At 29.2% G+C, this 13,338-nt stretch overlaps 3 protein-coding genes across 3 annotated transcripts; 2 read left to right on the plus strand and 1 right to left on the minus strand.

The window, feature by feature from the left end:
• Positions 1 to 204: 204 nt before the first annotated feature.
• LOC113851325 (probable polygalacturonase At3g15720) lies at positions 205 to 2,191 on the minus strand. The gene is made up of 7 exons (XM_027481789.1): positions 2,048 to 2,191; positions 1,809 to 1,946; positions 1,324 to 1,506; positions 1,013 to 1,220; positions 826 to 907; positions 620 to 728; positions 205 to 534 (listed from the first exon to the last, which is right to left on the minus strand). The coding sequence occupies exons 1-7, from the start codon at positions 2,189 to 2,191 to the stop codon at positions 205 to 207; spliced, it is 1,194 nt and encodes a 397-aa protein (XP_027337590.1).
• A 5,396-nt stretch (positions 2,192 to 7,587) lies between these two features.
• On the plus strand, positions 7,588 to 11,267 carry LOC113849977 (heat stress transcription factor A-5-like). The gene is made up of 2 exons (XM_027480262.1): positions 7,588 to 7,908; positions 8,156 to 11,267. Exons 1-2 carry the CDS (start codon positions 7,690 to 7,692, stop codon positions 9,371 to 9,373), a joined length of 1,437 nt encoding a protein of 478 aa, XP_027336063.1. The 5' UTR covers positions 7,588 to 7,689; the 3' UTR covers positions 9,374 to 11,267.
• A 359-nt stretch (positions 11,268 to 11,626) lies between these two features.
• Positions 11,627 to 12,135, plus strand: LOC113851378 (protein RALF-like 24). Its single transcript, XM_027481842.1, has one exon. It carries the CDS (start codon positions 11,661 to 11,663, stop codon positions 12,042 to 12,044), a length of 384 nt encoding a protein of 127 aa, XP_027337643.1. The 5' UTR covers positions 11,627 to 11,660; the 3' UTR covers positions 12,045 to 12,135.
• The last annotated feature ends 1,203 nt before the right edge of the window (positions 12,136 to 13,338 follow it).

A 13,338-nucleotide genomic window follows, 5' to 3' on the forward strand; every position in this document is an offset into this window, starting at 1 on the left:
ACGTGATAATGATATGGTGTTGCTGGGGCGTTTGCCATTCCTCTAGTTATAAAAATAAGATATTAATAAAAAAAAATAGTAACTAAAGAAGAGAAAGTTAATATTCAAAACAAAGAAGAAGTTTTATTGATTGTATGCTATATTAACCTAGAACAGAAAAAGTACATGTAATGAATGGTGTTGGGTGATTTGAATGAGCTAGGTTTAACGACATGAGACAATTGGATTACACGAGGAAGTGCATGTGGCTCGTTCATTAGTGCACGTACCAAATGTTTTCTGTCCATTTGCGGAGGTTATGTTAATACGATCGAATACAATGTTGGTACATGGAATGCTAGAGTCACAGTTGAGTTGAACTGCATTGGGAGTAATAGTAGTTCCTCTCACGTCGCTGTAAGTAACGTCACTTATTTGCACTGCTCCATTGTTTTCAGGAATGTCAGAATAGCGTTGGTCAATAATCACTGGGTTCTTGGTTCCAACAAGCATAATATCTTCAAATGTGATCTTCCTAGCAAAACCCGATCCTCCCTGATTCAAAATGAAAAACACCAATCATGCTTGTGATTTAGGAGTAATTTCTTCATCCAATCAACTAGAGCAAATCGATCCTTACCACCCATGTCTTGATTCTGGCTCCATTGGTAGTTCCAGTGAAGGTGCAATTCCGCACATGTACCTCTTCTACTTTAGCATTAGTTCCACCTTGTCCGAGGCTACCAACACTGTAGGATTCACCAAACACGCCCCAGAGAGAGTTTGAAATTGATAATTCAAATAATTCAAATAACGTAATATGGAAAGAATTGAACTTGAACAAACCTGATGCCGTGGCCAGGTCCACAGAAAATGCCAGTTATGTTGACGAAGGTGGAACCGGTGATAATGGCAATGCAGTCGTCACCTATAAATAATAAATTATAGCTAAGGAAAAAATGCAAATAATTCCTACAAAATAACTCAATCTCTTTTTTATTTTATGATTATTGAATATATATCATTAAATTACCAGTTGCAATGTTGGAATTCTGTATTAAGACGTTAGATGATGTTGCAATATCTATCCCATCGGTGTTTGGACTATCATTTGGTGCAACAATATTAATATCGGAGATGCTTACGCCATTGCATGTGTTTATGCTTATATGATTTCTGGGGCTGTTGATGTGCGTCAACGAGCTAAGTCTTAGATTTTGACAGTTAAGGAATCGAATAGCCTGCGCATATATATATATATATGAATTTCAATGATATTTGCATGAAACTCCAAATTGAGATATTGGGTGATCAATTATACTTTCCACTCGTTTTTGAACTTACAGTGGGTCTATCAGAGGCGCGACGACTTATGCTCCACCATGCAGCACCTTGGCCATCAACTTTTCCTCCTCCGTTAATTACAAGGCCACTTATGCCCAAGAATTGAACCCATGTTTTCCTATCCTTAATATCTGACCATCGCCAAGCATTAACTCCTTTTGGGGCAGTGATAGTTCCCTGAAGCTGCAGAGCCAGGCAATACATATATTGAACATTATATATAGTCAGACAATAAATGGAGCAATTGAACGGTTACGCATAAGCATAATGGAAGCCTTGATATAAATTAAAATTCATATATACTATATCATATGAGAGGTGGGAAAGAAACCCATATGATAGATTGATTAATTCATGACTTTTATATAAGCATTAGCTGAATTTATTATCAAGGCATATAAATCAATAGACAATATACATACACAGTCACGCATGTTTCCTAGCTCATGTACGTACTTACTCTAAGTAATTCATCTGTAATTTACCTCTATATTAATGGTTGCAGGTTTGCAAGGACCTTGGAACGACACAGGTTGCAACAGGAATGTTTGTGCTTTCGGTATGAGAAGTGTTGCGGCTCCCTGATTTGCACCACACACTTCTTGCCATGCTTTCAGAAAAGCCTTTACAATTAATGTAGCCAAATAGTTAAAAATAGCATCAGATATGAGAAACTTAGCCTCATCTAACACACACACATATTATGAAACCAGGAAAAACATACTTGTGAGTCATCAGTTTGGCCATCCCCCTTGGCGCCATAGGTAACAACATTGGAGATAGCAGATACATCAACAAGGCTTACTCTAGCACACAAGCTAGGTGAAGTTATAACCAAGATTACAAGGACAACAAATAGGCTTTTCATCTTTGATAATAAAAAAAGACACTAATACTACTATAGTGATCAAATCTAAATGCAGCTAGAAGGTGCCTGTGAAGTGCAAAGAGGACGAAGGATTTCAATTTATAGATTGTAGGAGCACACTACTGATGGAGGTATAATTTGCAAAATATTAATTATGATATTAATTACTGTTTTCGTTTTAAATAAGAGTCGTAAGGTCAAAAACAGTAATATTTATAATTTTTTCTGACGAGGAATTTACAGATTATTCATGTCCTCGTTAAAAAATGTATTTCAAGCACAGAGTTTCCTCTTTTATAGATGATACGATTCACTAACTCATTATTGTAGCTTTGTTACCCATTAAATATAATCATATATCAGTTATATATTTGTTCGAAGTAAATTTCTTGATGAAGTATCCTCTATTTTTACCCAAAGATGTAATTATATCAAAAAAGTGCAGCGTTTAGTTAGATAATATGTAAAAATAACTAGTAAAATTATTAATTAGCTAGTACTAATGAGATATAAAGAAAAAAGAATACATGAAAATTTAAAATGCGTTTGGTAAGGCAAATAAGTTAACTCTAATTTATTTGACTTATTCGAAAAATTTTATTTGACGGAATCATGGTTTAAGCAGTACGTATATTTTAATAGCTTATGATATTTTTGTAACATTTTTAAAATTTATTTTATGTAGCGTTTGAACTTACAAACTCTTCATTTATTTTTTTATTTTTTCTTTATTATCTTAATATATTTTGTCTCTTTATCATGCTTCTCTTGTACACACTTTTTATCACATTTTTTAGACTCTTTATAATATAAATTTATTACAGTTATAGTATAAATCTATTTATATTATATCATTTAATTACTATAATTTTAAAACTAATATATCAATAAATTATTTAAAATTAATGTAATTACTATAATTTTTAACTTAATGTAAAGTAATTAAATATATGCTTTGGTGTGTGTTTACATTTATTAGTCATTTCAACAATTAATTTTATTAAATAATTTTAAGTCAATTCAATAATGTATTAAATTTTAACTTTTTATTATTTTATTTACTAATTTTGGACAAATACACGCTAAAGTATTAATGATAAAAAAAAATTAATCTAAAGCATTTGAGTTTATTCCATATATATTATATATAATAGTGTAATTCTATCCTTATATTTATTTAAAAAAATTCTACAAATGAACTCGAATAAATGAAAAAATAATAAAAATTTTAAATCCAAAATTGTCCACCGTCCAATTTGGTATATTCTCAAATGGATAAAAAAATTCAAAATATTCTCGATTAAATTTAATTAATCTCATATTTGCGAATTCAAATATCATATTTCTTAACTATTTGCATTTAGTTCTTCTATGAGTATCATAAAATTAATTTCATTAAATACATTAATACGATAAGTTTAGCAAAAACTTTAATTTCCTTTGACTTCAATTTTGAAACCTAACTAGAACATCTTGTAAATACATATTATACGAAAAATTTTTGTGAAAATGAAAATAAATGAATTAACATTAACACTTAAAAATTTTATTTAATTAATATATCTTTTGTAACAATAAAAATAAATTAAAAACAAATTATATTGTAAAAAATGTTAACTTTAAAAGTTTGATATAGTTTTTTATTTTAATGATAACTTATAAATATATTATTAGATTTAATATTGACTTTGGAAATTGAAGACAGTGAAAATTTCATTGAATTACATAATTAATTAAGATAAAATAATATTTTGATTTAATATGATAAGTCAAGAAAAATGTCATAATATAAAAAAGAAAAACGTAATTTAGGATACACTTAGGAATGATGTTTAATTTATTAAATAATTTTTTAAAATATATTTAATGTCATGAAAGCATATATATATATATATATATATATATATTATTTAATTTTTATTAATAACTAAAAATATCATCAAGTATTTTTTTTACTACTTGATTTTAATATTAAGAGGTAGATATAAAGGCACTACACTTTTAAGAAAACAATAATAAATTAAAATGAAAGTAATTTCACCAAGTTGATAGTTTATGTAACTTCAGTATATATACCCATCCAATCTTATATTATAAATTGAGACATATTTCTTTAATAAGTATACTTTCAACAATTATTTTATGTTTATTCAGTTATATATTTATTTTATCTTAAAATTTTAATTTATTATTTATATTTTTTCACGTATTATTTACCATTTTAATTTAATTTAACCTTTCAATAGCAATACATTATTTATCAGTTATTATTATTTAATTTTTTTTGCAGACCAAAATAATAATTATTATTATTATTGTTATATGTCTTAATTTCAAATTTTATTTGTGAATTTTTATAAATGGTACATATACTATTAAATTAAAATGTAGAATAAAATTATATTACATGATGTTTAAAAAATATTATAAATTTTATAAATTAAAAATACTTTTTTACTATTAATAATAAATATTTTTATATTACAATAGACAAAATTAATGTAATAAAATTTGGATGTTAAAAAATTATGAAATCAAATTTAAACTGAGATTGATTCATACTAAAATTTAAAATAATAAACTATTATTATTCACTATAAAAATATTTACTGTTTTCTTAATTTCTATTTTTATTCATAAATTTTATCTGTATATTTAAAAATTCCAAACAATGCATAAAAAAAACTTGTTAATTATCCATATTATATATAAAAGCAAGCTTCTGTTTCCAATTTGAAATTGTAATTTTTATTTTATTTTAACTCCTATTTTATGCACCTCATAACATTTGTTTCTCAAAATATATTTCATTTAATTATTATGCATATAAGTAAATATACTTAATACAATAATACTATAATTATGTCTAGCATTTGAATATGCTTAGAATTTGTTCTTTTATGCACATGTATATACTACACAAAAGAAATTTATTTTCACAATTCTCATTTTTAAAATCCACGCTCCTTAATTTTTTTTTATTTTTAAAAGAGAGTTTAATACATTTTAAAAATTTATTCCCAGAAATATTATTTATAAATTATTTGCAACATAATTTGTAGAAGTCCATGGCTAGGTGGAGAGGCCCGGTTAAGAGGAATTACTTGGTTGATTTTTACATTTTTTTTTGTGTGTCTAGAACATAGTATTCTATGATAAAAGCAATGATAAATTTATTTTTAAAAATAATAATAAAATATAATTTATGAATTAAATCATGTTAAAGGATTAAATATTATAATTTTTAAATATATAATTACACAAATATGTGTGAGAATATGGTTTTTTAAAAAAGTTCATATATTTTTTAAAATTTGATTTAATATTATTTATATTAAATTAAATTAAATGGGTTTATTAGGTTTATTTATTTATTTATTATTTTGAAAAAATTATAATTTCTCTTTCTCAGATTTTTTTTTTGTCATGTATTACAAGTCTTCTCATTGCGTATGTCAGAATTTTTTCTTTTTTGAAGAAAAGTAAATTTTCCATTAAAAAAAAAATGTGAAGCTACGTTTAAAAAGAATAGCAGTCTCACTATCTACAAAACGAGACTTGTGAAATTTTGTCACATGTATTATTTATTTTAATTTGAAATTATTTTTAATTATTTTTTATTAAATTATTCATTATTTTTAATTTAATTAAATAAAATATGTAACAAAATTATTAATTGTTAATTTTTTAATTAAATATAATTTTATTTTACTTAAAATTTATTTGCACCAGTCTTTCACAATTGATATTTGTTCAATTAATTTATAAAAATGCAACATGTGTGATATTGTCATTATTGTACGTTGGAATGATAAAATTTACAAAAAAAATGAAGAAGTGACTTTTAAGGAATATAAAAACGTGATTTAAATAAAAAAAGGAGTTAAGTTTGAAAGCATTAAAAAAATCATGTATAAACGTAATTTTAATTATGTTCGTGTTACTTTTATATTAATTTCATACATTTTTTATTAATGCAAGAGTGGTAAATAATACATTGCTTCAGAGATGTATAATAATAAAAACATTAATCACAACATGATAAGTGTATATTAACACTAACTTGATAGAATTGTTATATATCGATATGGCTTATAGTGACAATTTTTTATTCTCCTTTTATTTATTGGACCTAAATTTATTACTTTTACGTATAAATGATACAATTATAATTAATTTTGTAAGTAAACAAGGTACACTTTATATTTTATAATTTTTTAATTTATTTTGTGTTAGTATAATTAAAATATAACATTTTGTTAAAATAAAAGAAATTAAATAAGGTACACTTTATGCGTTGGTAGTAAGATCTAAATCATTTGTAATTTTAGTGTCACTTGCAACCTATCATCTAAATTTGTTTAAGTAAATTTGATAAAAAAAAAATTGTTTAAGACAAAAATTTTACTTAAGCTAAAATAGTAAAAAATTTCATAACTTCATATTCCTTTTCTTGAAAATACAAAAAATTTAAAAAATATTTTTCATAAATAACTACTTAGCTATTAAAGATATTTACATATATTATCTCATTAAATATTTTAATATATTATTTAGTGAGTCAGTTAAGTATTAATGAGGTGTTACTATTTAAATGAAGTTAAATTATTAAGAATAATGATAAAAATTATATAAATAATTTTTTTAAAAAATTGATTAAGAAATAACTATTACAATATTATATGATATGGGATCCTTATTTGATGAGTCTTTCTTGTAATAAAATTGAGAAACTTATAATTTGTACATTAAAAACTGTTATTTATTTTGTAAAGAAACTATATGAAAATGAAGTTATTTATGACTAGCAATAAAATGAATATAAAGTGTAATTATAAAATCTTGCATAAAGATTTTTTAAATTTTTCATAGTTTAAAAAAAAATAATTTTTTTTATAATTTTAGAAAACTACTGGTTCATTAAATTTACTTAAATGATTTTTTTTTACTTTAAGTAAATTTAGACAGTAAATATTTGTAGTTGTTGGCATCAAAACTGCATAAAATTCCTATAATTAACAATGTCATGTATCACTATTTTACCAAGTTTTGGCACTCACTTGCTAAAATAGTGTCGTATATAGCCATTCTTAATCTCATTTGTTCCAAGTTTAAAATTTTACTATTTAAAAAAAAAAGAAAAAGTCTCATCATCCAACGACGAGAATTGTAACGACATGTTAAAAAAATATATGAAGATTATTTTAAAATATTTATATTTAATAAATAGATTGTGGAAGGGTGATCCTTGAACCTTGACTTGTATTGCGGGGACAGCCGTTAAGTTTTGAATGAAGAGTAAAGCGTGGGGGCCCCACAGGAAGGAAGATTCCATAGAGCAATTGGATTGGATAGTCCAAGTTCAACACATTCAAATTCACTCAACAGAGAATGGTGAGAATAGAGAGAACAAGTAAAAGTCAACCGAGGTTGAGGGTGATACTTACGTAGGAGGGAAATTGGACTTGGAAGCGCGTTCGCAATCGCAGGAATAGGAAATGGAAGGATCAGGATCAGGATCGGGATCAGGTCCGGCACCGTTCCTGTTGAAGACGTACGAGATGGTGGATGATTCATCGACGGAGGAGATTGTGTCATGGAGCTCCACCAACGACTCCTTCATCGTTTGGAATCCCTCCGATTTCTCTCGCCTTCTTCTTCCCACCTTTTTCAAGCACAACAACTTCTCCAGCTTCATCCGTCAGCTTAATACCTATGTATCTCTTCTTTTTCATTGCCTTTTTTTTTTTAGTTTAAGCCCAGGCCCAGGCCCAGGCCCACCCACTCCCTCTTTTCTTCTCTTTTTATGTTTTCATGCCTTTCCTACTTGTAACTCTTGCTTCTGTGATTGTGCTGAATTCTTTTTTAGTTTGAAACACAACCACCATTGATTGTGTTTAGCTCTGTCACTTCTCCCTAATTTAACTAAACATGTCGGCTTATTTGGATTGATTATGATGTCAGGGATTTCGAAAAGTGCACCCTGAGAGATGGGAGTTTGCTAATGAAGATTTTGTGAAAGATCAAAAGCATCGTCTTAAGAATATTCATCGCAGGAAACCTATTCACAGTCACACTCATCCTCCGGGTTCTGTTGTGGATCCTGAAAGGTCCGCATTTGAGGAACAAATTGAAAAACTTTCACACCACAAAACTACTATTGAATCCAATATATTTCGCTTCAAACAACACCATTCAGCTGCAAAGGGTCATCTTGAAGATCTACGCCAACGATTAGATGCTATGGAGAAGAGGCAGAAATATTTGCTCAACTTCTTTGAAAAAGCGCTTCAGAATCCTACTTTTGTTGAACGAATTTCTCGTAAGATTGAGTCCATGGATTTGTTGGCATATAACAAGAAAAGGCGATTGCCTCAACTTGATGATCATCACTTGCAACCTGTTTCTGACAGTAATGGAATGGAATTTAGAAATATTTCTCATCAGGATTTCACCAATAAACTCACACTGGAATTGTCACCAACTCCAACTGTTTCTGATATAAACTTGGTCTCATGTAGCACACACAGTTCAAATGAAGATGGAGAAAGCCCACATAAGATGCTATCTGAAGGAGAGCCAATACAACTGCATACTACAACATTTGCACCTGAAACAGCAATAGAGCTTGCAGAAGAAAATGGAGCATCTTTTACTTTTATAGATTCATGTTTATCACGAGCAGCAACAGCTACTGAGTGCCCCAAAGCAAACTCATTGGAACCGAATTGTGAAGAAGATGACAGTTATATATCCTGCCTTTTAAATCTAACTCTGGCATCTTCTCCATTACAAGTGAAGAGAAATTCATGCCCAGATAGATCACCCCACATAGACTGTCAAGAAATTGTTGGCAAATTGGCAGAATCAAAATTTTGTGCCAATGATGATAAAGATTCTGATGTTGGAGCTTCTTCAAGCAGAAATCTGACAAACGAGGTTACTAATTTAGCTTCCTCACATGAAACTCCTACTCCTAGTAACAACCAAGGGACCCCATCTGCTCCAGTTAGAGTAAATGATGTGTTCTGGGAACAGTTCCTTACTGAAAGACCAGGATGTTCGGACAATGAAGAGCCTATGCCGAACTACAAAGCAAATGCATATGCTGAGCAAGATGAAGGGCGATCACTTTGTGGAATCTCTGGAAACGTTGTGAATATGGATCATCTCACACTCTGAGCATCTTGTCTTGGACCCCCACTAGTTTTATTAATGGTATGCGAGATTTGTATGATAAACATACTATAATTTGAAAATTGTGTAAAATATTATGCCTATTTTGTGTAAAATGTGGATAGTACGTGTTTGCCTTGGGCACTGAATCACAGATGTATGTATATAAGGTACTAATTAGCTACTTGGGGAGTTTTTATAGATATCAATGTTTTCAATGGTTTTCATGGATATTAATTTGCTTCTCTGTGAAAAATTGCGTGGCTTTTGAATGGAGTGGAAGGTGGCGGAATGCATACTTGTTCTACATGTTGATTGCCACTCTAAGTAAAGTGAAGTGCGATGTGACCCTCATCACTGCACTGAATCTCTTTTCACATTTATCTTCTGAACTGAAAAAAAACAAATACATTCTCACTTTATTCTATTGTTTCTCATTTCAATTTCAATTATAAATCATCTGTCATAATATGATGGAAAGTTTTGGTGACATCAGCAACCGATACATCTTCTAACTGGAGCACGGTATAAATGAACAGAATGCAATGCATGATGCTATTTTGATCGCAATTGCACTCATTGTTAAGTTGATTAAGACTGCTGAGCACAATAATGAAGATCTTAGGCCATTATATATCTGAAGAAGCTGAAAAACAGTTATTTGTTACCTTCTTCTAACCATATAACACCATTATTGGTAGAAGCTGAAAAATACTCTCACGAGCGTGGAAACGTACGCACGTGACACGTCTAAGGCTGGAGGATGCAAAAGCAAAACATATACGATTAAAAACTGATTTATGAATTTTGACAAATAAACACAACCTAAATTGAAAAATACAATTAAATAAGAGAAGTGACCAAACAAAATTAAAAAAGGAAATACAATTGCTCTTGTGCTTGTTCAGTTGGCTTGCTTCATTTTCACTTCTTCTTGCTATTCTTTTTGTCGACATATTGATTAGGAAGAGGGTAGATCTGGCACGATAAAAAGAAAAGAGGGTCTATTGTACTTTTTGTCTTTTTTTTCTTGTTTATAACTCTGAATTTTGTTATATATTCAGTCAGATGTTTGGTTGATCTTAGCTATTTCAATTTAACTTTATCTATTTCTTATTCTTTCTCTGTTCCACCTTTTTTGTATATTTCAGTTTTCTGTGTAGCCTTTTCGAAGCAGTGAAATTGTCGTTTTTCTCCCCTGTGAGAATCCTAACATCCTCTCTTGTTGTCCTCAATATTTTTTTCGGTACTTTGTGTTCAATAATTTAGTCTACATATCTGTTTTATTTTATTTAGGCGTCTTTTGTTTTGTCCTTATTTAAATGTATGGATTTTATTTTTGGTGGGGTGGTTTTGAGTCATAAAATGGCTTTTCATATGAAGTTTTTTTTTTTACTAAAGCAAATAAAATTCACTTTAATTATTTCTATATTTTAATGGAAGAAAAATCAAATTTTGATTATGATTTGAGAGATGGTTCTAATATGCCAAAAAAAAAATAGTTTTATTTCTATTGCGTTGTTGATACATTAAGTATTCAAATATATTCGAAATGGATGAAATATAATTTGCAACACATATGATGGTCTCTAAATATATAGGCAATTAAGATTAAATATTTTATTTTAAAATATCAACTTTATAGGTTCTTAAAAATATGAGTTAATATTTCTTAATAATTGTGTAAATAACATTATTCTATTTACCCTGTTCACGTGCATAACTAATTTACTTCCTTCTTGTCTCTTTTGAGTTCTGTTCTATAATAAGCAATACCTTACTTATCGATGCTATGATTCCTATAGGAGGAAGGGAGGTGTTTTAAAATATCATAAACTACTTTTCTACATTTTAACCTGTATTATTATCGATTACAAAAAATTAAGAAAAAAGATACATCAGAAGAAAAAAATTATCGAAAAAAATTTTAAAATGGAAATTTGTCGGCAATTATGATAATTTGCTGGCAAAATGAAAAAAAATAAATATGGGCAAGAGAATAAACAGTATGAAAAAATAATTCACGAGGAAAGATTCATTAATCAAATGACTAATCAATAAGAATACTAAGGACTAAAAATAATTAACCAAATTCACTAACTGTATACTAATTCTCGAATGTAATCATTTCTCTTATTCTGGGTTGCTGACAGTAATGATGGCACTAATACATAGTTGACTAGTTGTAACATCTGGCATGTCCTATGCCCAATTTATGACCCTCCAACAACCAGGCATCTCACTTTCACTAACCCAACATCAAACTGAAAACTAGAAACCTCCAAACACAACAATGTCCCAACCCAGATTCATTTTCATGATCTTCTTCTGTCTGGCACTTGTTCTGTTTCACACCCATTTTCCAGTCTGCAATGGCCTATCATTTGTGGACATCAATTTGTTGAAACACAATGAAATGGATGTGATGACCAAAAGGGTTTGCACCAGGAGCATTGGAGAGTGCTTGACTGAGCCTGAGATGGATTCAGAGACCAACAGAAGAGTTCTGGTAATGCAGAAAAAGTACATTAGCTATGAGACCCTTAAGAGGGACATGGTTCCTTGTGATAGAGCTGGAGCTTCTTACTACAATTGTCATGCAACACAAGCAAATCCTTATCGAAGAGGCTGTGAGGTAATTACTGCATGTAGAGGTGCTCAAGGCACAAACACTTGATAGATTAGAGTCATAACAACGGATGAAGGAAAGAGACCCTGTGGCTGTGCGTTATTCTCCCTCGTTAGTCCCTCATTCTCTTTTGCCCTTTTTTTTTTCCATCCAATCCTCTTTTGTTTTGCTTATGAGCTTTCCTCTGTAGTTAAGATCATGATTTTAAATGCTTTCTATTTTATTCTTAAACATATATGACCAGCGTATCTATTAAAATATCTAATTTTCTTTGCAAGCAAATATGACTGCAGATGTGACATTTTATCTTGGCATTATGATGCCTATTTGTTACACAAATGTAAGGTTGATAGAAATTTGGGGTTACTATTTCAATTTCATGATATTGTGTTGTTAGAAAGTAAGGGTAAGTCTAGAAAAATAAAACGATATCCTTTTTAGCAAAAGAGTAAAAAAAATGTTCATACAACAACTTACTGTAGAAATTAGTTGCAACGTTTAACTTTTTCTTGAAATTGTCTTGAAAACCTTTCATTATTAGGATATAAAAATGTAAAAAATGATAAATATTTTCCCAGAAGCCAGATTTGTTTCTTATGTTTTCTTGAAGTTTTCTTGTCAAGAGGAAATCAAGTTTTAGAGAGGATATTCTATCTGAATGAGGCAATGGAAAACTACTTATATTTGATTTAATACGAGGCTCTTCATAATGAGACAAATGAGACAAACCGTTTATTGCACAAGATAGCTCCTAATCCTAATATACCAGATTTTAATTGCAAGGGAAGAAAGTTGATTCCTTCATTTGGGTGTAGACAAAACAAGAACTGAAAAAATATGAACTGCAAAACCACCTTATTTAAAACAATCTCTTATTGCTTGTTTCCATTTTGCCATGATCTAATTTAGGTGATTGAGTACTGTTGTGGGATCTTGTGTTTGTATTTCCCAATTCCTGCTGGTCCTACACTTCTACTGTTCTTTTTTTCTTCAATGTTCCTATAGCAAAATTTTGTGGATCAAACGCAAGCCCTGGTACCATGTCTTACAGTTCAACAAAGAACTATACTAATCTTTGTTCACCTAATAGCCCCGGCAGTTTGAATATTTAACCTAGTTATATTGCTTAAATTTGAAGCCTAACCCCAGATAGGAATGTGAATCCAAAGTGAAAAGCACATTTAATCCACGACGAAACCTTTCAGTTGTGTGATAAGAAAGTCTGTAATTCCATACTATTTGTGACTTACGAGTTTTAATTGTATATAGAGCCTTAGCATATGTGTAATTGACTGCATCTAGTAATCTCTTGAACCGTAATTGGATCTCGGCTTACCTTAGC

This window comes from Abrus precatorius, unplaced genomic scaffold (assembly GCF_003935025.1).
Source record: "Abrus precatorius isolate BTA unplaced genomic scaffold, Abrus_2018 Scaffold9, whole genome shotgun sequence".
In the NCBI taxonomy this organism is placed as follows: domain Eukaryota; kingdom Viridiplantae; phylum Streptophyta; class Magnoliopsida; order Fabales; family Fabaceae; genus Abrus; species Abrus precatorius.